Source organism: Rhipicephalus microplus, chromosome X (genome assembly GCF_043290135.1).
Source record: "Rhipicephalus microplus isolate Deutch F79 chromosome X, USDA_Rmic, whole genome shotgun sequence".
NCBI classification, from domain to species: Eukaryota; Metazoa; Arthropoda; class Arachnida; order Ixodida; family Ixodidae; genus Rhipicephalus; species Rhipicephalus microplus.
Window position 1 is genome coordinate 324,455,652 of NC_134710.1, and position 25,412 is coordinate 324,481,063.

Consider the following 25,412-nt stretch of genomic DNA (forward strand, 5'->3'; position numbering starts at 1 on the left):
AATATAGAGTTAGAGGTAATTTAAATAAAAACGTTCAAAAATTATTGACTAGTAATTATGCGTGAAAAGTTATCACTTTCCTTAAAAGTAACAGCTAAATATTTCAGTACCCTTTAAATACCACTACCCTTTTTTTAAAGGCGATGCTCATTCGCACACCGTAATAACTGAGAAAAACATAAAATGAACTAAGAAAAAGTTGAGTGAACGTCATAAAAGTGAGCAAACTGTCAAAACCAACTTCTGAGAGGACAACACTTGTAATATGTACAGACGGGTCCACTGCTAAAGGGAACACCTGCGCGAGCACCATGTTTAGATTTCGCTATCTTACGGAATCATAGCGTCTTAGATATGCATAAGGCTACTGGTGGTTAAAAGTTGCGACTCCTCTTGACAGACTATTGACTTGCGTGCAGATTGTTCCTTAATCCACTTGCTCATTGAGGGCCAGCGATATTGATGGTGTGCAATCGAGTGTTCCCTTTAACAATGGTCCACACTTCACATTGTTGTGCACACTATTAGGATTCGCTGTTAGTAATCCAGCAGCGGGAGTGAATAAAAAACATATACTAACATTCCAGGACGTCTTCGAGTTCTGGTTCTTCATGCGCATGTCCGTTGCCAATGCCGTTTGTGTAAGGAGTGGGGGTCGCTGTGACGGCTGCGTGCACCGGGCCATGCAAGTTGTTAGCCACACTGCAATTCACTCGGTTCATCAATACGAGACGCGCGTGCTGTTAGCATTCACACCTGTGCCCGTCGCACTGCAACCCTTTGGGTCTATAGAGTTTCACAATATAATATTTAGAAGGGAATCTGGCCCTACTGTTTATGCGGGCTCCTCCAGCGGTACTTGTACCCCACGGGAATGATGGGTAGTACAGGTCCGGATATGCTTCAGAAGGATTACGCTCTTGAGATTCGCAACGCTTGTCTTCCGAATGTAGAACAAAGTAATATGAAGTTACTTCCACTTCAAACTTTCTTTATTCGCTTGAACGTAAAACTTATTGCGAAGAGTTCCAGAAGCCGTAAGGTGGAGGTTAAACCTGGACAGGTTTCACCACCAGGGTATGCATTGCTCTGCCACTGTATTCTAGATTTTCTATAAGGATATATTGAAATATTTTTGCAACACTTGAAAACAAACACGCGTCTTTCACCCTCGAAGGTACGCATTACCTATTTATGAAAATAACAGTACAGTATTGAGTGAGAAATTCTTAACGTATCGTCTGCTGCGATGCCAGGTGCGTCTGTCCACGTGGTCTGCCCCCAAGGTATCTCCCGTTTTCACGAGACTTCGAGTCAAATGAGCTTGATGTGGCGTCTACTTTGCTTCACCGTCATCTTTCAGGCGATTTAAACGACTTTTGGCAAGACGCACCCTTAAGAAAATACGATCTCTATGCAATATTTTGAACTGGACTTGGACGCTACATCTATGCGAAGCAATGAGTGCTAAAAATGACAAATATAAATTGTAAAGCTGCAATGTGACAGCAGATGAATATACCTAGTGGTTTTCAGCATCCTTCAGCTACAAAGACAGTGCTTCGCACCGCACCCCACTACCCACGCAGCGCGAAGAACGTAACAGAAGCGCTATAAAAATCTTTGGACAGTTCACTAGCTATCAATATGCAAGCTGAAGGCTGTACTTCCCATCATTCCCAAGGTGTTACAACGATGTCAGCAACAGTTTCCTCTATAGGTTACTGCATGAAACTGTATGCATTTGGCCACTTTGCGGACGTGGCGTTGTTATTCATGTCGAGTGCACACAAGGACACGAGACAGTAACAACATGCAAGATGAATTAACTGAGTCACTGTAGTAGTACAGTTTGACCAGACACAGGGGCGGGAGGGGAAGGATTGCACGGTGGGGGATGAGGATAAAATATATCAGCTTTCGTTGATGAAATGTATTCTTGAATGTGTGTCCTGCCTAATTCATTACACTTAGGGCTAGACATAATTACGGCAACACTAAACGCAACAAATAAAATTAAACAAAAACCTACACATCGTTCGTGACCATTCTTACGCCACCCTAGATCAGCCACTCCTCCAGCTGGCAGTTTCCAAAGTTCGCTGTAGGTTGGTATCAGTTTAGGAATGATATCCCGCTGAACAGTAAATACTTTATGCGAGGCTGAAAATTTCATTAGCTCCGCACATTTTCCTTCATTTAGTTGAAGTGCTAAATATGTCCAAATTTTAAAAAAAGGTTCTCATTTTATGACATACTTGTTTGGGCGTGACCAATTCAATGAATTATGTAACAGTTTACATGGATAGAGATATATTTTTTTAAAGCATGCAGAGAGAAATACGTGTAAATTTACATGTAGTTTAGAGACGCTGCTGCCTCTATGATTGGAGAGCCGCTAGGCAACCACCACTCATACAGTTGATCAACTGACAGTATTTGTGCAGTGCCTACAATAATGTGCTCGTGACACATGGCGTGCCTATATGATCCGGTAATTAGAACTGTATCCTTTTTCTCATCACTTAACAAAAAAAAAAACTGCTGCAAGCTCACACTGTGCGTTTAATTCACAAACTTGGAAAGCACATCAACATACAGGTAAAATGATTGAAATACGATTCCTTTCTTGCTGAGTATAAAAACGCAGTCTAAAACAGCGTTACCATTCACAGAACGTAGAGCTTATTTTTCATAAATGCAGAGAACAAACCTCTCTGATATCAAGTATCAATATCCAGTACTGAAAAACGGGAACAGCTGCCAAAAAAGATATCGTATTCAAAAAATATTTGTTACGCTATAAATTGTTTATTTGTATAGATGTAGCTGCCGTTTTTTTTTTGCAAAGAATGAATGTGTAATAAATTGGGGATAATAAACTAGGCATTATGTCTTTATCTTTGAAGATCGTAGATGTAATTGTTCACACATCTATACACATAATTGATTGATTGCTTGCTTGATCGATCGATTGATTGATCGATCGATCGATTGCTTGCTTGCTTGCTTGCTTGATTGATTAATTGATTGATTGATTGATTGATTGATTGATTGATTGATTGATTGATTGATGGATTGATTGTGCATGGGCAGTTGGCAACACTTTCAGTAAAGGACTCATCAATCTTTGGTCTCATTAAGTGTGAACGGGCTCACCAACAAAGCATGCAAAACATCCGTATAGTGGCCAACGCGTACACGCTACACGTAAGTATCTTCTGAATTCGCGGCTCTTACCTGGTATCGGACGGTGGGCGTCGGCCACAGGTGCTGTCACAGGATGCAGTGGTGTCATGCCACCGAACGGTGGAGTCGTCTTCGCTGACTGCCAGGTGAGCAAACGGAAAGAGGGGCGTCAGTTCCAGGGAAAGCGTTCTTGCACTGTCCGTTTGTTTTCTTACTGCTGTAGCTTCTTCTCGTGCTTTATGGGTGTGTTATAAGCCTCTACCACGTTTGTCTTGTTCCAGAGCAGTGACCCATATTTGTATGTATATTCTACCAGTGTGAAGCCCAAGTATGGCGGCGTTCAATTCCAGACCTCTTACGAGTGCAGTCATACGAAGATTAATGACGTCAAAAATAATCATGGTGCACACACAGCACGGAACATCAAAAAAATATACCTGAAAAACATTTTTGTGAGAAGTTAATGCAGAGCGAGAAGAAGCATTTTGACACACTTGAATATGGGCTAAAATCAATTTCTTCAGAAGAGGCATCACCTAGGTCTTAATACATTTAGTTGATGCCAAATACTCTGGGGCACTTGATGCAACTCTGACTATTCAGGTTACCACTTTGTCTTTGAAGTAACTCTTAGACACATCAATCACATGTAGCTATTACACACTCATTTGGATTATTCTCATAGTCAGGCGTTATTAACGAGAAGTAAAGATGAGTATTTACTAGTTAACACAGGGTATCTAACCAACCATTAACTTGTAAATTTATTTCTTTGTGACACACATTGTAACCTTTTAAATTGTTGCTAGGGCTGTCAAAATCCTCATCAACATATTACAAGATTTAAACATAGCAGCAGTGCACGTACTGAATGTCTGCAACAAAATGCGTTGGCTCACAGTCATTTTTTTGTTAGATTTGGTGTTAAAAAACGTTTTGATAATGAAAAGTTTGTGAAACATGAGTGCCTTTTTGGCAGGTTCAGCAGTGCCAGTTGTTTTCTTTTTTTACGTTGTTGCTGTTGCTATATCTGTGATTGCGGGATAGCCGACCACTCAATATTCAAGCATTTATTTCTCTTTTTCACAATTATTGAATAAGAATGTGACAGCAGCGTTTTTTCAAACGTCTGCAAGTTCAAAATCTTTCTCAAGGAGGCCTTGTCAGGTGACTAGCCTCCTCACGTGAATCTCAGTTTTAGTGATAGAGGAATTGGTTTAAAAGTCAGGGCGATTTCTGATAAATGATCGTTTTTTTTTACATTTGAATCCAAGCAGAAGGTAAAGCCGGATTTCACGAAAGCTTCATATCAATAATTTTAGTGATGCGTATACTTTACACGTGATATTTAGGAATTCTTTAAGCGTTCCCACAAGTAAATGAAACAGTGTAGTGAGTCAATAGCTTAAGTAAGGCGCTTGCGCTCGATTAACTTCAGCTTGTTTCTTAACTCATTATTGCCAGACATTTTTTGCGTGTGTTGTAGACCATGTGTGCTTTCCCACCAGAGAGAAAAGCAAAGGCGTCAAGAAAAGCATAAAAGATGTATTTTTCTTTCCGTCCTTCTCATTGTATGCGTGTATGGGGAGAACTAACGCTGTTCACATATACGTGCTTAACTTTGGGGTTAGATTGCATTTCGGCCTTGTATGAGCCGAGAGATAGATGGTAGTCTCGGGCATTTCACCACATGGAGTGCTGGCATGTGTGAGACCGCAGTGCGACTTACCAAGCTCTAAAGAGTAATAATAAGGTTTTCAGCTTCGTACAAGTGCATTGAATATATCTGCTCTATCAATAACCATGTGCGTGTTTTCAGTGGAGCGACGACATGACAGTAAGCGTTGTCGCCTTGCGATTGAACGTAACGCATCAAATGTGCGGGCGTACTCCTTGTTTGCCTTGTACAAGCATTACAGGCTATAGCACAGACAATCAGTCGCTAGTCATTCGCAATAACTTAAACACGACCAAAAAGTTAGTTATTGGCCTAGCCATAAGCTGCAAAGTGTTTTGCGCAATAGGGAGTTTTGGTGCCGGGGACACAAAGCTGGTTGCGTACGCACGCTCTTACTCTCCTTTGTATTCTCCATGGGTACTGCTGAAAGTACAAAGAAACGTAAGAGCGTGCGCATGTTTGCGTTTGTTCTTGTTTTTTCGTGTGCACTAACTGTCCTTCATTTCACGTGTGCCATAGTGTCCATAAAAGCGAGAATGAACTGCTCAGAGCAATAATGAATCGTTTGCGTGCCCCTGAAGTCGTATTTGACTCCTATCCAGCACAGTAGCGCCAAGATTAAGTAAGTATAGTAGCAATACACTAAAGGATGAAGCGTATTCGTTTACTTCGCTAAGTCACTACGTTGAGACGTTGAGGACGGGCAACACCAGCAGCATACACATGCTGCTAGCATTCGTCGCATCTCGTACACATACTGCAGCATGGCTCGTCGCATCTCGTGTCAAATTTTCGTATTGTTTTGGGGGCGTCTAGCTACGCTTGTTGCGCCATTGCAAGGAACCACAAATAGGCCCTTTCATGTTGTTTTGTTTAGCTTGTGTAGCGTAATGCAAGAGCCCAGGCTCCGCGCTATCGAAAATGCTGTTTGCGAAAAGAACTTGACTATGACATGTTACTTACAAATCCAGTAAATTTCCCATTCCTGTCAGCAAGCTTAGGCTCTCCTCCGCTTTACGCGAAGATATCTTAGTTCGCGCAATAGATACCAATAACAGTGGCTTGTACGAGATGTGCACGTTGATAGCTCGATGTGCATGTATAGTTCGCCTGCTACTCGCAGGAAAGAATTTTTTTGCTTTTCATTCACCACTGTAGTTGTGTAAAGTCTTAATAGGATTGGCTTCCACTTGGAACGCCTTACCTGCGGAGTCTGCGGCTTAGAACCCGCCACGGGAGAGTGCGCTGACACCTGGCGGAAATCGGACCGCTGTCCAGGAAACAACAGAAGTGCCGCAAGAAAAAAAGAGACCAAAGCGACAAACTCAGCAAGATGCAGGGGTGTTCAAATGTGCAAGTCAACACGGCTCGCATGCAGCTAGCTCACAAACCGCGCGTTCAAGCGTAGCTGTTGCAAATCACACCACACTACACGAAAGCACAAGGAAACATGCACTCTCTTCTCACAGCCATTACTCCTTCTCTGAGGCCTTCGAATTTCAGCCTGACATGCCTCCCGAATATATTGAAGAAAGAAACAGCACGCAATAGACATATAAACATATACAGGTCCCAGAGCCACAGAATTCGTTACAACACTGGACTAAATTGGCCGTTTCTTCCCTGTGCTATCCCATTTTTATGTGTTAATAATAATTTCGATTCTGAACAAACAAGTCATTATTCTTGCCCAGAAAAAGTATCATACATTTTTTTTATTATTTGAACACTGAGCGTCTTATGCATAAGACACCATTTGAAGCTGTTTTTCGTCCCTTAAGGCTGGTATTACTGGCTGGTTAGCACTTTAAATTACCGAAACTAACGCCTCGCGGGGTGAACGCAGCGCGTTGAGTTTTCTTATCGTTTTTTTTTGTCGCCAAACCACATAGCTTCGTATGCAAGCGAGCAGATAAACCATAGGCAGAATCCCGTGACTTTGCCTAATTTCCTAGCAGCATTTGTTGGCTATTAAGCATGCAGTTTGTTGTCACTTAACGCAAACTCCAACTCACACACCGCGAAGATAAAAAAGAAAGATTCCAGAATAAGACACAGCGATCACGACATGTGCAAGCACCAAGTGTGCGGCCCTCATGAATATTAATTTTTTGCTGATAACAAGAGTAGATCTTTGTGAGCTTATTACTAGTCATATCTTTAGATAGATATTGCGAACAGCGTATGATTTAATTGAGATAGCCATTTCGAAAATGGAAACAACCTGAGGTGTTATTCACTAAAACTTACTCACGTCATCAAGTAAACAAAACGATCGAGTCTGACGTATTATCCCTTAGAAAGTGTTACTTAGGAAACTAGTACTAGCAATCTTTAGACTTCCCTAATGCTGTAACATATTTTTTACAGAAGTGAGGCTGTTCTTAGGCCTCCACATTGTTCTCGAAGATAACAAAAAAAAAACTTGGCGTGCTCTGTAAGTTACGTTTTGGCTGACGGGCACCCGCTATTCAATGAGAAGAGTGGCTGGCTTTTTTATTTTCTTTCTTTTTTTCACGTAGTATTATTTTCCTAATCATATTAAGCAAGCGGTTCTGCCAATGTATTTCTACATCCGTGCACTTCTGTCTAGAGACTGAAATAAACCCAGCATTCACTGCATTTTATAAGTACCTCGCGTACTTTAGCACTCTTTAGCCAACGCTTCACACACACTGTGAGTATCCCAGTCCGAATAAACGGATGAACAACTAAAAAAATTACAACAAGAACAGAGATGCGGAACAAAGCTGTACGCGTTGTTAGGCTCAAGCATGGAGTCATGGAGTCATACACCATCAGCCCAGGGCCAGGCAGCGAAAAAGAGCAACACGTCGAGCCACACTCGCTCTGAAAAGCCGTGCACACTACAACTACTCGATCCGCAGCACCAGACCACGAAGTGCCGCCTATAGCCGCGTGCAGCCCGAGCGCGCGCCCAGACACCGCGCGCTGCAAGATCGCGACCAGAGATACATTCTCGTGAGGCTGTGAGGAGCGTTAAGAGCGAGGCATTTCCAGCCGCTCATCCCGTCGTGCATCTGTTACACTTGTTAGTCTTCTTATTCGTGCACGTGACGACGACCAGAGAGCAAACAGAACCCAAGATGGTCAGAGTGGATTTCAGTTGATTTCTTTGTCACTTTATTTGAAAAGCATTTCATCACACGATGGACAACACAGCGAAAATGACGTTCTTAACACTCCTCGGTCGGGTATCGTAGTGCGGTCCACCAGGTTTACCACGATGTACACAAATAAAAAAGTATCGCGCAAAGCTCATACCAAGAAAACAGATAAAACAATGATCCGTAACAGCACTACGTAGGATAAGAGACGGGACGTGGCCAACAGTGCCGAACGAGCGGGGCAATTATACGCGGGACAGACGATACAGGGCAGCCGAACACGAGCTAAATGGCGTACGCAAGAGACTTGCTGTTCTCTAAAGCACATTCTCTTCCACACATGTATAAAATAATTGCCTTACAATCAAACACAAAACAAACTCTGGCAGCACAATTTTCATGCTTCCATCTCATTTTACAATACAAAAGTGCAACGATTGTTAACAATTTCAGTACTGCAGTAAATGACTACGAAAGGAGTCTTTAAGATGGTTTCAGAAACAAAGCTGCCGTGTCTCAAAAACAACCACTAAAGCTTGCTACAGTAGTACGTAGTACACTGTTTTATGCTCAATACAGAAACCCGTAGGTGCGCTAATGAAGCACAGAACAACCATAAACTCTTGAGTATTTTGCAGGTACTTCTTTTAACACTCTTCAATGCAATATCCTGAGGGGGGAAAATGCAAACACCTTCTGATCACCTGGCTTGTTACGTTCGGCAGAGTATCATCACTTGTACGAAAATTATGAAAAAAAGAAATATCACACATACTGCCTAAATATCTTGGACAGACACACGTGAGCGCGTAAACGTAAACATCACATAAGTTTGAAATGAAAAAAAAATGAGCCAAGAAAACGTCAACTTTAGCATTTAAAAAATCTTGCTGGTGTCGCTTAATTTGTCAGGTGTTTTTTTTTCCTCGAAACTACTTTATTACACTGCTAGTGAAGTACGATATAAGGGCAAACTTTGCTTATCTATGTGATACGCTATCAGTGTTCTTTTAATTTATCTATATATGTCAGTACATTTACTTGCATATTCATGCGGAGTGCTATAATTCTTGAAGTTCTGAGCGCTTTAACGTGTACGGCTACACCCAGGAAAGTTCTAAGGGAAAGTTTCTGCGCATTGTGACTTCCTAAAAAAAGACAAAACGGAGATGGCTTTCAACCGTAGGACATCGGTTGTCCGTCAAGGGTTACCCTAGGGGCTGACATCCCCAACGAATTACAGCCTTATCAGTTTACTAGTTTACTAGTTGTTTAAACAACAGTTTGCTTGTTTACACAACAGTTGTTTAAACAACAGTTTAGTAAACAACTAGTTTACTAGTTGTTTACTAGTTGACATTGTCCTCATCATTTTGAGTTACAGACCACTGATACGCAGCGACAGTTACCTTTTTGCCGATGTGATGAGTTTAACGTAAAGGTAGCCGTTTGAAAATGCCGCTAGCTCATGTGTAGTTATGTCCGAGGGCGGAAAAACAAAAGCAGAAGCGTCCTTTCAGAATAAGTAAGAGTTTGGCACAGAAAGTTTAGCTAACCACACCAAAAACTGCGTAAAAACCTGCTCCATCATCCTTATTACGATCGGCCACCATGGCCAACGCCAATAGGTGTAGCATGGGGCACCGACACAGAGGAAAGACGAGTCGCGAGCATTCCTAAGCTGCACATCACAAGCCGCCTAGGTGGTCGTCGACGTGGCCGTGTACACGTCGCCCGGCCGCGTCGCGTGACGACGCCGCGCACGGGACGCGAGTCCTGAACCGCGCAGGGCTTGGCTTCCTGTCGATGCGAGCGGAAGCGGCGACGCGTGAGCCGGCGCGAGCCCCTAGTTCTGGAAGACTTTGCGGAGATTACTCACGCCCATGGCAACGGGGGAGTCATAGCAGATGCCGGGGCTGTCGGGTGGCGGCGGCGGCTGGTCAGCCAGCGGTGCGGCCGCGACCGGCGAGTGCGCGGCGGGCATCGCCTGGGTCGGCGTGTATGGAGCTGCCGGAGTGAACTTGGGCGCCGGCGGCGTGTACAACGGCGACGAGGCTGCTGCTGCGACGGGAGCCCTCGGGGCTACGGGCACCGGGGCCGGAGCTGGCGCCGGAGCCGGGGCCGGAGCCAGCGGAACTCCCTGCGGGATGTGGCCGCCCCTGGGAAGATGCAGGAGGCACTGATTTCGGACATTTGTTTACGCACGTAGCAAGCTGAAGAGAGTACACTTCAATGGAAGCGATCGCTCTTGTACAGGCACTTGTTTTCTTCAAAAAGTCGCATGCAGTTTATTTTGATATTCATGGACGACCAGTCACAAAACCGTTTATGACGGATTCTGGGAACAAACTAAACTTCTGAAGATGCTGATTGCTCCCTCGCTTACTCAGTTCGATGAAATGAATGGTCGCGCAGTTTTCACGCTATATATTACGTCCTCGTATTCTTCCCGAGTCTGGTTCAATTAAAAGTCCCTGGGTTGTTTTTAGACCACAGGGAGGAGTACCGTCGCTGATGGCAACCTTTGTTCGTCCTGCACCAGTCTGCCGTTATCTTCACAGACGATATATAAAGATACGTTTACAAAAGAAAAACACGTATTTTGTTTTGTTTTTACTTCACCCCCTATTTTACAGAGAACCCTTTTTAGTAGCCGCTGCAGTGGCAGGTTTATCACGTGCTTCCGCTAATAATGGTAATTGTTTCGGTGTACTATAGCCGCAGGGGTCTGATTTTGCTTTGAGTTCACTGCCAAAACTTGTCTCTACTCAAACATATCTGCCTAATAAGGAGTGAAAGCCCCGCAGGGGATAAAAGTCAATTATTCCTCATCGTCCCTCACATCCCATCTGCAGTTTTAAAGACATTAAGCCCCGTTTAAGAATTGTTAACAGAAATAGGATTCCTCGTATTTTCTTAAGCATAAATATTGAAAGCGTATCGCAGCCAACCAAAGATGCAGAGTCCTTAATATACTACTGGTTCGTTCATTTAAAGCTAACGCAAAAGATTAAACCATGCGGTTGTTGGCTTATCGTGTTCGGTAGAGCTATACACGGTAATCTGCGGGTGTCGCAGTGAACAGGGATAGCAGACTGCAAATTATGAATGAAAACAATGTATTCACGAAAGACAGTTTTTAAGAGAAACTCAATGAAACGCAATGTGTGTGAAAAAATTTATTAAGGGCCGCTGTAGAGGTGATAGCGACGCTCTATCGACCCTCCTTGACTACAGTATACAGGGCGTGTCAGTTGACTTGCACCAAGTGTGTTCTTAAAGGAGCACTCACATCAAATTTGAAATTTGAGATGTGCCCTTCATTCGATTGCTCGGTGTGCGTTGTCCGAATAATGTCCGAATTTACCTCTTGGGTAAATTCGGACATTATTGAACGTCACGTGGACGTTATTTTCTTTCGACGGCAAACAGCGTACGAGAGTTTAATGGAAAATGGAATGCCCTTGCGACATCGACACTATAGTGCTACGTGTTCGTTGTGATACATTCCACACATATCCTGAGCGATTATGTGCTAATAGAGATGACATCTATAATCCGAGTGTTCTTGCCGTGGCATCGAAGCCTGGAAACGCGCTCACTCGTCATGCCTGATCGTTGCACTGCTTTGAATGATTTCGTGAAATTACCAAGATGCAAAACACCCGTGAAAGATCGGCGAAAGAAAAGAGCCCGATTCAACGTGGGCTCAAGAGTCACCATGTCAGGGAACTATTGTGAGTTGCAGTCATCTGGTTCGAAGCATGGGAAAAGCGCGATGAAGCTGGCTCGTCATTACACGTATGTTACAAGCCAACACGATTAAAAGCTATCGAAGTGGAGTAGCGTATGAACAGATATCGTTGCTAACAAGTCACGCGCAGGTATCATTAATAGTGAATTTCAAGGTCTGTAGACCTTTTTACGTCCGCGAAATACCACGTGGGTCACTGCCGCCGCCACCGTGAGAAGCCGCATAGGTGAGGCCATCAGGAAGCGCGAAGAAGAACCTGGCAAGCATGGAACGTATTCTATTTCTCCACTGGTGCGCATTCCCTCTACCAATATTTTATTGACCCCTTTTCGTATACCTGAATGCTCTGCGCGCCAAAAAACACCAATATCGCTAATTTGAACGCACTAGCGAGCATGGCACCTCCTCATTCGAGCACCTCCTCATCGCTGCACCTCCTCATTGAGTACCTCCTCATTGAGCACCTCCTCATTCGAGCACCTCCTTATTGCTGCTTGAAACGACGTTTCATTTTGGAATCTGTTCTGCAAAGGGTCGATCGAAGCAAAAATGACTCGCGACGTCGCAGATTGCGGCGATTAAAAGCTCCATACTGTCGTATTTAAGCCTAGTCGACATTTTGTACGGCGACGACGGCAATACAGGTGACAAGGCATGACTGAATCTGTGCGCCTAGCAGACCAGATGTTTTCGAAGCAGCTGAGCCTAACGTCACTCTTTTCTCTAGAGAAGTGGTCAGCTGTGGCACGATCTGGACGCCACCGTGAGGTAGCACCACTGATAGCGACAGAGCTAAAAATGGCGGGATTGCCAGCCGTTTTGAATCGTGCTAGATACCAGTAATATCAGTCAATAAAAGTGATAGGTATTTTCCCTCAGTTGCGTTAGAGGTCGCGAATCACTACTGGTGGTCGATAGTTCTTCGTTGACGCAAAAATCTTGATATGAGTGAATTTGATGTCAGTGCTCCTTTAAAATTTCGCGCACGCTAAAGAAAAAAAAATGTAAAATTACAAGAAAGTTCACACGTGAAGATAGTTTCTTTTGTATGCGTAAATATGTGTAAGAAACCCAACAGCGCGGCAGTCTCTGGGTCTTCTGCCCATATTCTTACCATTATCTTAAGGTCTACTCAGCATGGTCTCAGCAAACGCTGATTAGAACTATAGCGATCTGCTTCGTCGGGACGAGCACATTTTTATCTAACACCTGTTGTGTAAATCGTCAACCGACACGAGCGCATGATTTTCTGCGTTCACGCTGCTGTTTTTTTTTGTCTATGTTAGCCTTAGGCATAATAAACTTCAGATTAACTAGTACACACGCAAACTTTGACTCACGGTGGCACGGGAACTGGCTCCAGGTTGCTGCCAGGCGCGATGTGGCGGGCGGCCTGCTTCGCATGGATGTCGCAGTACAGCTTGTCCTTGATGTTGAAGTATCCTATAGAAAGCCATGAAACGCCGAGATCAGAATTCTACGCGTGCTGAACATCCTCCGTGCGTACTCGCGAAAGCACGTGCAGATGCTAGACTCGCCGAGCACTTGCACTGTTTACGCTGTACAGTGTGAGCTGATTGATATGTGGGGTTTGACGTACCATAAACAACGTGCGATTATTAGAGACGCCATAGTGGAGGGCTCCGAAAATTTCGACCACCTGGGGATTTTTAACGTGCACCCAAATCTGAATACACGGGCGTAGAGCATTTTCGCCTCCATCGAAAATGCAGCTGCCGCAGCCGGGATTCGATCTCGTGACCTGCGGGTCAGCAGCCGAGTATCTTAGCCACTAAACCACCTTGAACTTCTCAGGAAATCGTCAACCTTGTAGAGTACACAAGCTCCTGAACGCATGTGCTTGTAGGCGGAACATTCCTAAATAATACATACTTCTATCCAACTTCACGAGGCACCTACCTACAGTACGGTCCACTGTTAGAGGGAACACGCAAGCTCGTGGCCAGCGCACAGCGCAGCGCTAACTAAGCCTATTTTCTATTGTTAAAACTGCGCCGTAATATCTTTCTCTGCCTCTTGTAAGGCTAAACGATACCTCGATATTCTGTCGCCGTTTCTGTTACGTTGTTTAATTACAACAGACACCGCTGCCAGCTCTCCTCATAACGCTGTCATGAGTGCTTCAGTGGAAAACCGAACGAAAATACAAATTTTTTCAAAAACATTCCTGCACAGGAAAATGGATTTTCTTTATTTGAGAGATCCTTTTTCAAAACAAACTGGCAACTCCAAACTTCCCCCCCCCTCTGTCCCCACCCCTTGAAAGATTCCTAGAATATAAAATACAATCAATATTTAAAGACGGCACAAGCGCTTGCCTCAGCCCACCTGATGCTATCCGTGTCCACCGGGTATGCGAGTGTGAACTAAAAAGACAAGCAACGACTAAAACTGTGTTAAGTTTACTGTAAGCTATAGAAGTTTGTGCTGTAGTGAAATAAACGCCCTCAAGCAGAAAACCATCACGCCTGGTAAGCTCTAAACCTGATCCTGGCTAACTCCTGGCTATATCCAGAAAACTAAGTAAAAATTGTCATGTGTCCAGTCTATATCTAGCATTTTGAGCGACACCGATTAAGAGTGTAGATAAATGCTGTCGTAGATAGATTTCACGCCTGGCAGATAGATACTCTGTCACAGAGCATATATCTTGCTCTCGATAATACATAACCATCTTATTTAGGTACATCGTCAGTGAAAGCATGACATAATCAATTATTCATACATTTGCATGTACACCTGCAATTGGCGCTGTAATTATTTTTCGCACTTGTAACTCATTATGCTTCTAGTTCTAACAGATTTATCGACTGGTATGATGCTATAATCCTTAGTGCGAACTGCCCAACGAACCGTAATTTGCGAGATAGAGCTCGGAGCTGCCTTAAAAGATGATTAGACTGTAGGCATTTCAAGGCCACATATAGCGTGAAAGGAAGAGTTACTCGAATGCATTACCTTCCTTTGCTTGTTTACATCTCGTTATACTTACAACAAAAAAAAAACAGACGTAGGTGAATCGCGTTAACTACGAAGTTTATTGAGCGTGAACGAGCGTCTCCGAAGTTTAATGACAGTACATGCATCGTGGATAGCCTCTTAATGATATCCAAGTGTACGCGTAGCGTCCTAACGTCGTTATGAAAGCACGACAATGTTTACCAATGTTCTTCAGAGAAGTTCCACAGGTGGCGCAACGGAAGCATTCAGCGTGCAGGGCGCGATCCTTGATGCGAACAAACACACCTCTGTAACAAGAAAAAAATTGAGATATGCATAAATTACTTGTTGCAAGGCGCAAACACTTATTATCGCCGCACTTCATGCAATGGTGATGACAAAGTGCAAAGTTCAATTATTTAGCAAAACAAAAGCGTCTTACGTAATGCGGACAGTGCGCGCATTTACAAAGAAAGAGCCGTCTCTATATAAGTCTCCATAACTATTACTGGCTATCGGCTATTATTCACATGTCAAGTGTATACTTGCGCGCAAACAAAAAACTTGAAGAATTTTTTTTTTATATTTTCGCGTGCAAAAGAGTTGAGCGTGATAGCGTAATCGGGCCCCATTCATATAACCTTCTCAATCTCTGGCCTAAATTCGCTTCTTGCTGTACACACTACAAACCATGCCGCAAAGAAAGAAAAATGTGTACACGCGGAACATTGGTCCTCTCAAACGATCTAAGAAGTCCTAGTGCGAGTTCTGAAGTTGGGAAAGGCACGCTACGTCATCATTATTTCTTTTGCCAATCGGCAAAGAATACACGTATCGCAACACGCGCTTCCATAGTTTTCTGACGCTGTTGCTGATGATTAGGTATGCCTATGCACTTTGTAATTGCCAGGCTCTTAAACAAACTACTGGCTATGCAATTCATATGTTTTTACGCCTGGTGCATACAATATGCTATATACTACCACCCAGTATGAGATGCGTTAAGGAGTCTCCTCGCACTACGTGGTAATCATACGGTGTTCTTCCCGAAACACTTTCAAGCAATGGCATCGCTGGCTCTGTGGTGGAACCCCTGCATGCCTCGCAGAAATCCGGGATTAGATTCTCACTCGAACCAAAGATATTCATTGCTTATGCATTTGCGCCTATCTCGAGTTTTCACTCACGGACAAGGCTGATTTTTCCCTCACAACCAATGTCTTCAATACCAAAAAGAAATTATATAGGTCTACCATTTGTTCAGTTAAGAGTTCAAAGCATGAGGGGTGTTTAATGCCTGAAAGCTGTTCGCAAATCATGACGTATCCTTCTGGTTTCCACTCCAGTCTCGACACTCACGTAATAAATTTTTCCTCGGATTTATCCTTCGCCAAGCTTCAGGAAGTAAATATAGGCAACTCATAGTCAGAAAAAGCAACAACAGAAATAGAACAAATGTAGAAATTCGGGTATGCGTGCGCTGAATTCTTCTATTCTGAGACGCGCGATACACGCGTGCTTACCAGCCTAACAATCCACCCCTCCCCCCTCCCCCCTCCCCCGCACATGCCCACACATATAAGGTAGCTCTCCCGAGTTCCCTTTTTCACTCATGCTCTCAGGAATACGAATTACTGCTGTTATCAGCACTTACCAACGTGCTAACCGCACCACTGCCACCACCAGCTTAAAATATTGAGGGATTCTCTCCTTTCTTCCGTTTGCTTTTGACATTTTTTCCGGTTTCGTCCTTGTTTCAAAGCACTCCCGAAGCCGGACGTCTCTGGAAATCTGAAGCCCGGCTTCGCGCATTTTCTTTAATTCATGAATGTGTTGCGGAAAGCACGACGAGGGAGTGGCGCAATAAGCGAAAGAAGCAACTTGTCGTAGCTCGAAGTGCGGGCTGTGTCTCACTAAAACGGTGCAATATTGCGCGATACAAGGCCGGTGACAATCAAGAGGGAAGCCACAGTCACAAATAATTGCAGTGGGACAAATATTTCTCAGTTAGCCAGCATCTCCGACACCCTGTCTTTCGACTTGCGTTGTTCGCCATCGCAAAAGTGCTGGTCATTCGCGAACCTTTCTTACTTGAGGGCAAACGCATCTTTCCTTTCATACCCCAGCTGACTCTCATCGGCTTCCGCTGTACTGCACAGTTTTACTGGTGACAGAGCGAAGGAAGTGGCGCAGGAAGGGCAGCGACACGAGCGCCGGACGACGATCTCTCGTGTGACAAGCGTTATAAGGGCGAGCGGACGGTGGCACCACACCGGCGGAGTCGTTCAGCGTTTGATGCGCGCCGCACACGGGCCGTCCCGCTTCCCGTAATGCATGTGGCACACGCGTGCCGTGACCGCGGGTGTGGCGCGGTACGTACACGATGAGCCTTCCGCAGTCGGCGCACGTGTTGGGGGCGCCCACGGAGGTGTTGGGCTGGCCTGCTGGTGGAGCGGGAGCCGTCTTTGGGGCCTCCACGTGGCGAAGGTTGACCAAGGGTGATGGTGTCGGGCTGCTGGCAGCCGCCACCGGCGAGGGCCCACCCGGCGCGGGGCTGCTGCTTCCGCCACTCGAGAAGTCTGCAGTGGAGAGACCCGCAAACATAAACGGGTCATTTCACTCAGCTGAACAATCGTCTACATTATTATTTATTTCTTCTTTTCACGGTGTTCACTGGTCCCTTTCTGAGAGCCCGCCCTCTGATTATGCGTGAACTAAAATACTGTCCACCAAATGGAAAACAAAAGAAAGAGATACTATTTGGTAGCGATTTACTTCTTAATTCAAGGCGCGCCAGCGAGCAAGGTACAGTGTCAAAGAAAGCAAACAACGCCGCACTCCCACTATCCTTCGAAAGAGGACCTATCCTTGAACAATTTGATCTCAGACTAGACTGGATATTCAAGCATGGGTGATACTTACGCATAGCTGCCGCTCTTACATCCATAAAGTTACTGTGAAAAAGTTGGCAGGTAGAAGGCACACTCGGTACAATCACATAATAGAACGCCACTTTTGCCGCTGTTTATTTTCTTTTAATTTTTCTGGTATTTGTAGGTTCCCGAGATCGATCATGAAGTACTGTACTACTGCAAACGAAGGCAGCATTCGCATTCTTGAATGAGAGCACTTGATTCCAATACAATGCTACATCGTTTGTTTTCGCAAAATTTTTGCTACGTCTTCATTTAGTAATACTAAACGTTGTTATATGAATAAGGTGCACGTTTTCTTCGGTCGTCCCTGCCCAAGAGGCTCAGTCACTTCCATAATAATACTACGAAACAGACACACACACAAGCCTGTCCGCGCTGCAGCCTGGAGCTGCATCTGTGAGGCCACGTACGTATGCTTAATTTAATAGAGTCTCAACCTTATAAGGTTGAGACTCTATTAACTGATTCTACTATCGTCCAAGCTGTCCTTTTGAGACGCTTGCTATTACGCTTTTTCAAACAGAAACAATCTGTAATAAAAACAAAAAGACGACTTGCACGTTTCGGTTTTTTTTTTCTTTCTCGCATGGTTGCGTTGATACGTCGCTCTTGGCATTTCAGCTGGCATTAGATATTCGGTCCACAGCAGCCTGCATGCTTCGCCCGCTCTAACTTTAGGGCATCCACGTGCTTGAAAGTGTTGAAAGTGACGTCGGACGTCATCTTTCTCATTTTTCCGTAATACTCCGCACGTGTCGCACACCGCGGTCGTGCACAATACGTGACGGCAGCACCGCGAGCGTGTGTGGTCACACCCGGCTCCAATGTGATGGCTCGATAGTAAATGCAAAGGAAATGCAAGGAAGTTGGCCAGGTTGCATGTGGTGTGCTACCCTGTGCTGGTGAATGGAAAAGTTGGCAGGAAGAGAAAAAATAATACGAAATAAAAGCGATAATGAGTGACCACGTACCTCAGAGTCAATCATATCGCAGTTTCTGCACGTTAAGGCCAATAACTGGCAACCTTGGGTGCTCGAATGTTCTCTCAGATTGCACGCACACCTAGAATTTACCGATCGTTCTGTTGATGCGAAAAGTGAAGTTGGGGCAAAAATACACCATTATCGCCCTTTAATCGGTGTTGGAAACACTGTTTGCTGTACTTCCCCCGTATCCGTTTTCCACGGCGTGTCAACGGAATTTAGAGATGCCAGTCATACCATCAGCACCCTGCCCCCCCCCCCCCCCCCATTTTTTTCTATTCTCAAGCAGCAAGGCTCTTCTGTAGCTCTCACAATAATGCTCGCCTTTAGAAATGTGCCCTAAACGTTCGTTCTGATTAAGTAACGATACATCAGCAAAGGATGCTATGCCGTTTTCATTCGAATACGGCCAAATAGCTGCGAATCAGAAAGCGTCGTTTCTAACACTTTTCAAGCACACCGTAAACACTACAGTAGAATTTCAGGTCAATAATAATTTCTAGATGACGGTACTTCCTAGAAAAGCGTTTTCACCTAATAGTTTTGGCTGGTACACCAGTCTTAATCAGACATCTATATTTTACTGACAATTTTTTTCAAAGTTGACAAACCCTTTTGTGTGTGTGCGTGTGGGGGGGGGGGGGGGGGGACAAAGACAAAGGTCATGTTTATAGCACCTTGAAATCGAAGAAATTCGAAATCATGAATTTAATTCAAGCTACGCTATAATGTTTTTAATAAAGTAGTTAGACAAAAGCATGTGTTTTCAGAGTCAGCAAGTCTCAAGTTGGGGCCACCGTTATAGATCGTTCATAGCTAAAGGAGCGTTGTTGCACGGGCCTGTGCTGCGGCTCGAAATGCTTTTCACGCGTAGACCTCGTCATCCGAATGTCACCCTACGATTCGTTAATTTACACTGCCAATATACGAAAGAGAGAAAAATATTTTAATGAAGAGCTGTAGATGTTTGTCTGGCTTTAAGCCTGACATGCTGCTGCATGTGCTGGGTGATGATTATGATATATACACTGATAAACACATAGCACATACAGACACACACACGTGAACTACAATATTTACAACGTTTTGTTCAGGCTTCAGGCCCGCAAGAAAGTCAGCAGCACTTTCGTGGCGCGTAGGCACTCGTCGTACTAATGTATGTCACGATCACACTCACAAATGGGAACAATCGAATGCATAATTTCTACTACAAATAATTTACTTACCTTTTGGCAACACAGCTGACTGTTAATAACAGGCTTAAAAAGTAGCTTTAGTTTTCACACACAAAATTATAAGCTTTGTAAAAACCACACACGCAGCACATTCACTTATCGTTCGGACTTTATTATCGACACCAAATGTTATATATACATATTGAAGTCCAAGTACAGAACAAACATACTCGATGCAAAGCTATAGTGCGGGATAACGTATACTCCGACTCAGACTTTAGAAAAGCAGCATTCTGCGGGCAATAAAAACATGCTTCCTCGTGTTAACATGAAATGTCGTCTAATAACACATTGTTTAAGGAGGGCATGTTTTATCTTCAAACCACGTGTAAAATACATTTGCTTTGTAAATATATGCGCAAAGTGTGAAGCTTGCACAGACAGCGCGTTTTTCAAGCCGAGTTATCAGCCTCCGCTCTTGGGAAAGTTGAAAAAGGTTGCTAGGGCAGATGTTTGCTGGTAATGATGCATGCATAAAAACACAATGCTAGACGTGCCTATCTTGCGGGGCTATCTAGTAGACGTAAGTTGCACTACCTACTGTATAATATTTATTAACTGCCAGTTAGCTATTGTACTTTTCATTGAAGCTAAAGCTTGGAACACATTTTCTACATCTAGGTTTCTTTGTTTCCGTCGACTGAAAAGTTCGGGCCTTTCATTCTGGACACAAACATATGTCATTAAAGTTTCGTTTCTACATTTTACTTCGGTTTCCATTATGTGTTTCACCAACGTAAAACTATCCCGCTAAAACAAAGCTCGGCGAGAACCGTTGCAGTATTTGCTGTTATTTTGGTTACCTTCTCTTGTATTTTCTTGCCAATACTAAAAATTGTAATGTTTGGTTACAATATAAGATAGTAAATGAAATGGTGGACCAGGTTGATAATGCCGAATCACGAAAGTTAGAGAACTGTTCTAGTCAGTGTCTCAATTTAATTTGGTTTTTAGTATTAAAAAGGCATGCCAGATCAAGTTGATTGCTGTTAAACAAACACTCGGCTTGACACTGATTTGTGACGTGCCTTGATGTACACATAAAATGGCGCTTCCCTGAAGCAATCTAAAACAAGCTTGAGGACTGACTCAAACTGTACTGGAAATACGAAAATGTCAACTTATATTCGTCGTTCTGTTTTCACGTTTCAACTTGACTGGCCGATCACATCGTAGTTTTTGCACGTTAAGAGCCCAGAACTTGTGAAGCCAGGTGCTCGAACGTTTTCACAGATCGTAACCTAGAATCTACATTCATTCACGGATTGCTTTCTTTGTGCGAAAAGTCAGAAGAGGCCGTTGATCTCGTGCTTTTAGGTGAGCGTTCCTCGTCTGCTACCAGCGTTTCAGCAAGAAAACTCGCCGGTGGCAGTTACTCGCGCAAGAGCACCACGAATAAGAAACACTGCCGAGTTGGCGCCCTGCGGCAAAGCATGCAGGGCAGCGTGTTAAGAGAGGAGGGGAATGCATGCGCGGCACGCACAAACCTGTGACGTCATGCGAGGGGGAGCGCAGGCAGTCATCCTCATCGCCGAGCACATCCAGCAGCTTTCGGAAGGCACGCGATTGCGTCCGTGTTTCAGACACACTGATCAGGTCGCTCTCATCACCTTTTGGGTGCTTGTCTTCTTCCAGGACCATGCGGTAGACGGCCGAGTCCTTGTTAAGAGGTTTGTCTCCCTTCATGAAGTTAATGCTGCATTGAGAGGAGAAAGACGGGCCGTCACCCAAAGATGCGCAAAGGTTTACAACAACATGAACTACATCTATTGATGTCGGGCCTTTCTATGCGTTTGCGCTCCTTAAAAGGTGGGCGACATTGCAAATGTTGCTAACTAACGCACTACTACTAGCGAGGGTGATTGATCAGTGATCGAGAGGAATGATATTTGATGTTATAGCTGCTGCGTTCGAGAGACAATGCTTGTTCGCACTCTCAACGACGTCATTCAAAAATAGGAGTACAATGCACTATGAACCTAGCAGCTGCCGTTACGCTTCTTTGTTTATTTGGCGGAGCATCGTTGAGTACCTAAGGAACAATTAGTGGCATCTTATAGGCTGTTGGTGAGAGCCTTTTATCGGTGGAATATGCTGGTATCCTCAAAATGTTCATCCAATAATGGGCTTGTGTATTTTTGCTAACTCCATACAGCAAACTGTATTACTGTTCACAATAAAATCTTCACCTTCACCTGACTTTTCTTAATTACTATATATATATATATATATATATATATATATATATATATATATATATATATATATATATATATATATATATATATATATATATATATATATATATATATATATATATCTGTTGTTAGGGTTCACAGGCAGAATTTCCAGTGTCTGTGGCATTGGTTGTGCAGAAAAAAAATTATGATGTAAGTAAATAATGAAAATCATGGCCCTAAGTAGAGCCCTGATGGTCAGCGTAAGATGTTCTACTAACGAACTATACACTCCTTGAATTCGCGTCGAACAATAGCCGTGTACAGGGATCATATAGAGTGAATAGTTGCGTTAACATATGCGTACCACGATCAGAAGCGTATATAGAATAGCACCAAGCGTCGTACAATATGGATTGCACAACGAGTGGGTGGTTTTAATGCACTCAGCCTTTCTTATTTTGTGCCATTCTGTGTGGCTTCTCTTCTTAAAGTTCCTTAATCTTTATGTTTCATTTTTCGGTTTATACTACGTGCTGCTCTTATACCTACTGCAGTGCCACCCGGCTTTACGCGGCGCTCTATGTGACAGTGTGCACTCACCCGACGGCTCCCGATGTGAGGACCTCCGTCTGTGCGGACAGCGTGTCAGCGATGTTGTTCATGGAGTACACGGGCATGGGAGAGTTGTACTGGTTGTGCACCACGGCCTGCATCGTGCCGCCGAAAGGCTTGGCTGCCGTGTTGTGCCCCGAGCCTATTGGTTTGTACGGCTGTAAAAAGAGAAAAACAAAAGCACCGCTGTACTTGACCCGGCACCCGGACACGGCCCACCGTCGTGTACCACAGCGAATTCCGCGGGAGCGTGTAAAAGGAGCCCCTAGTCACACGCAGATCTTAGACATTCGCGTAGCGCCTGATTCAGAAGGTGTGAGTTCCACCCTTACACTATGTGCTGCCAGAGCGCTGCCTCAAACTTTACGACTTGTCACTGAAATCCCTACAAATCCTCGTTATTTATTTTTTTATTTTTTTTACTTGTTACATCTGCCTACAGCGCCTGAGTTGGGCATTATCTAAGGGACTCAATTACACATAATAAGATAATAAAATGCAACAAGTCTTCATGATCAAAATGGTATGTTGGTACATAGAGACATAACAGTAATAATAATAATAATAAAAAGTGCGCAAGACAGTCAATTTTAGCTACTTAATTCATAGGTAGTTGTCAATCGCAGAAAAAAAGTTTTTTTGCACATACTATATCATCAGGAAGCAGATTCCATTGTTCAATTGTTCTAGGAAAGAATTAAGAACTTAAAAACGTTAATACGACATTGGTAGGGCCTTAGTTTTCTTGAATCGTCACGTCTCCTAGAATGATAATGAGGCTGTTTTACATTTATTTTGGAGTCAATTCCCGTGTTACCTCTGTAAATATTGAACGAAAGTTTTAGCCTGATCATCTTTCTGCGTGTGCAAAGCAACTCCCACCATAGTTCTTTTATTTGTGAACTTCGAAGTCCGGCTTCTCGTTGATTTCGGCAGCAGTGCACAGGAAGGCGTATTGGTTGGTGGTAACTTTATTGGATTGTTTTGCAGGATTTATAGTAACGTGGACTCTAGACTTATTATAAGAATTATTATTGTGATTATTATTAATATTACTAATACTATTATTATTATTAGCTCCAGTGACGCTTACTCATAACAGGCAACATGTATAAAAGATTCAGTGAAACAACACACAAAACAAAACTGAATGCGTTGTGCTGCACTTCAGGAAGAAAGTTAAGTACTACGGACTTGTGGAACCAGAACTTTTTCAAGAAGCGTATATCATTTCACTCAAATTTCTGAATTTGTTGAATTTAAAAACTACCGCATGCAAACACAGAGTACGAAAAACTGAAACTCCGTGCGAAAATTATATATCACAATCAATAAAACTGCGTCCGTTAAGTCATGTATCACGATGAAAAGTTGCGCGCTATAGAGATATTATTACTTTCAGTTTACAGTACCATGATACTGTAAACTAATACTATTTTTATTCTTATTATTGCTGAGTAAGAGTTGTTCATTTTAGGTTCCATACAATGGTGTGTTGCTGTTCTACTTTTCAGAAATTCAATCTTTCAATTTAATTGTGTTTCAAAACACTGTCATGGTTTAAATGAAAAAAAAAAGCTTCATACAGTGTCTAGACTTTAAACTCTTCTGAATAAAGGAAACCTGCTCTAGTTTGGTACACAAGTTGCTGATCAAAGCTATGATTTCTGCGCATTCATTAAAAAAAACTCCCTCGTTTAGGCTTTCTCGTATAATTGCAACCTAACATCACCCAAACGCCATGTATGTGCTCCGTAATAATCACAAGCTCACCAGCGTTCTTTTTTCTCCGTGGGCCAGACGTGCTACGTCATAAGAAACCCACGCGTGCTATTCGCACAATATGAAACACCGTGGCAATGTAGAAAGCTTGTTAAGTAGTGGTAAAGCGGGTAGACTCATGTCTCTACGATACCCTCCGCAATTCCCTCACCTGTTTGTTCGCAGCCAGCGACGTCTTCGTAACCGGGGCCGGTCCTCCATTGCTCATCGGACTGGGCTTCGGCAGCGACCCTACTGGAGTCACCTTCGGCTTCCACGTCATGCTGGCGCCCCTGCAAGCGCCACATTTTGCTTCAGCTTCGTGTCAATGTAATCACATCACTGGTGACGGGATAAAAATGTTGCGTTCCTGGTCAGCAAAGACTAATGTAGCAAAGTGTTAGGTTTCTCGTCTACCACTGCCTGTGTTTGCCAATCTGAGTGATAGTTAGTCAGTAGCAGTGAATTCACTGTAACGTTTTGCATCGGTTCCGTTATAGTGCATAGAATATACTGGCTAGTGTGTGGTTCGCTGCGTTGTAGGTAGCACCACAGGTTGAATAAATGCCAGCGCCTACCGCGTGGAGCGCTGTAGAGTGTGTGGGTGCCGCAGACGGTGGTTTCACAACACGGAGAGCACTCGAATTTTGGGAAGTTAGAGAACAAAAGATTCTCCGGAAACACACCGAAAGCCCCAGAGTTAAACCATGACTGAAAGGTAATGCCATATAGTTTATAGCGTACTAACAGTCTGAAGGTGAGAGTTTCTGCACGCAAGTGTCTAATTCTACACTGTGTATGCACATTGTAAGCAGACGAATGTTTTATAAGCTGAAACAGAGACAAATTTTTTTTATCAGAGATCATCGATGGACATCTCAGCGCACAGCCGCGCACAGAACGGCATACACGAGAGGCGCATTGTGCGCTCTATGGCCAAATAGTAGGAAAGGCGCTGCTCACACAGAGGGAGATAAATAAGCAAAGAGTAACAC

The 25,412-nt window shown here is 43.7% G+C and overlaps 1 protein-coding gene across 4 annotated transcripts in view; it reads right to left on the minus strand.

Annotated features, from left to right (window-relative positions):
• Zasp52 (Z band alternatively spliced PDZ-motif protein 52) overlaps nt 1-25,412 on the minus strand; it is a 100,960-nt gene that overhangs the window by 17,917 nt on the left and 57,631 nt on the right. For 2 of the 4 annotated variants that reach the window (XM_037413667.2, XM_037413668.2), the window contains exons 3-11: nt 24,590-24,710; nt 22,645-22,814; nt 21,352-21,560; nt 17,091-17,289; nt 14,933-15,018; nt 13,090-13,192; nt 9,875-10,154; nt 6,072-6,137; nt 3,241-3,328 (exon numbers count right to left, since the gene is read on the minus strand). In XM_037413667.2, the coding sequence (XP_037269564.2) occupies nt 3,241-3,328; nt 6,072-6,137; nt 9,875-10,154; nt 13,090-13,192; nt 14,933-15,018; nt 17,091-17,289; nt 21,352-21,560; nt 22,645-22,814; nt 24,590-24,710 (1,322 nt within the window). Of the gene's footprint in view, nt 1-580; nt 668-3,240; nt 3,329-6,071; nt 6,138-9,874; nt 10,155-13,089; nt 13,193-14,932; nt 15,019-17,090; nt 17,290-21,351; nt 21,561-22,644; nt 22,815-24,589; nt 24,711-25,412 lie in introns of all 4 variants that reach the window. The other 2 variants (XM_037413670.2, XM_037413669.2) reach the window with 2 other exon arrangements.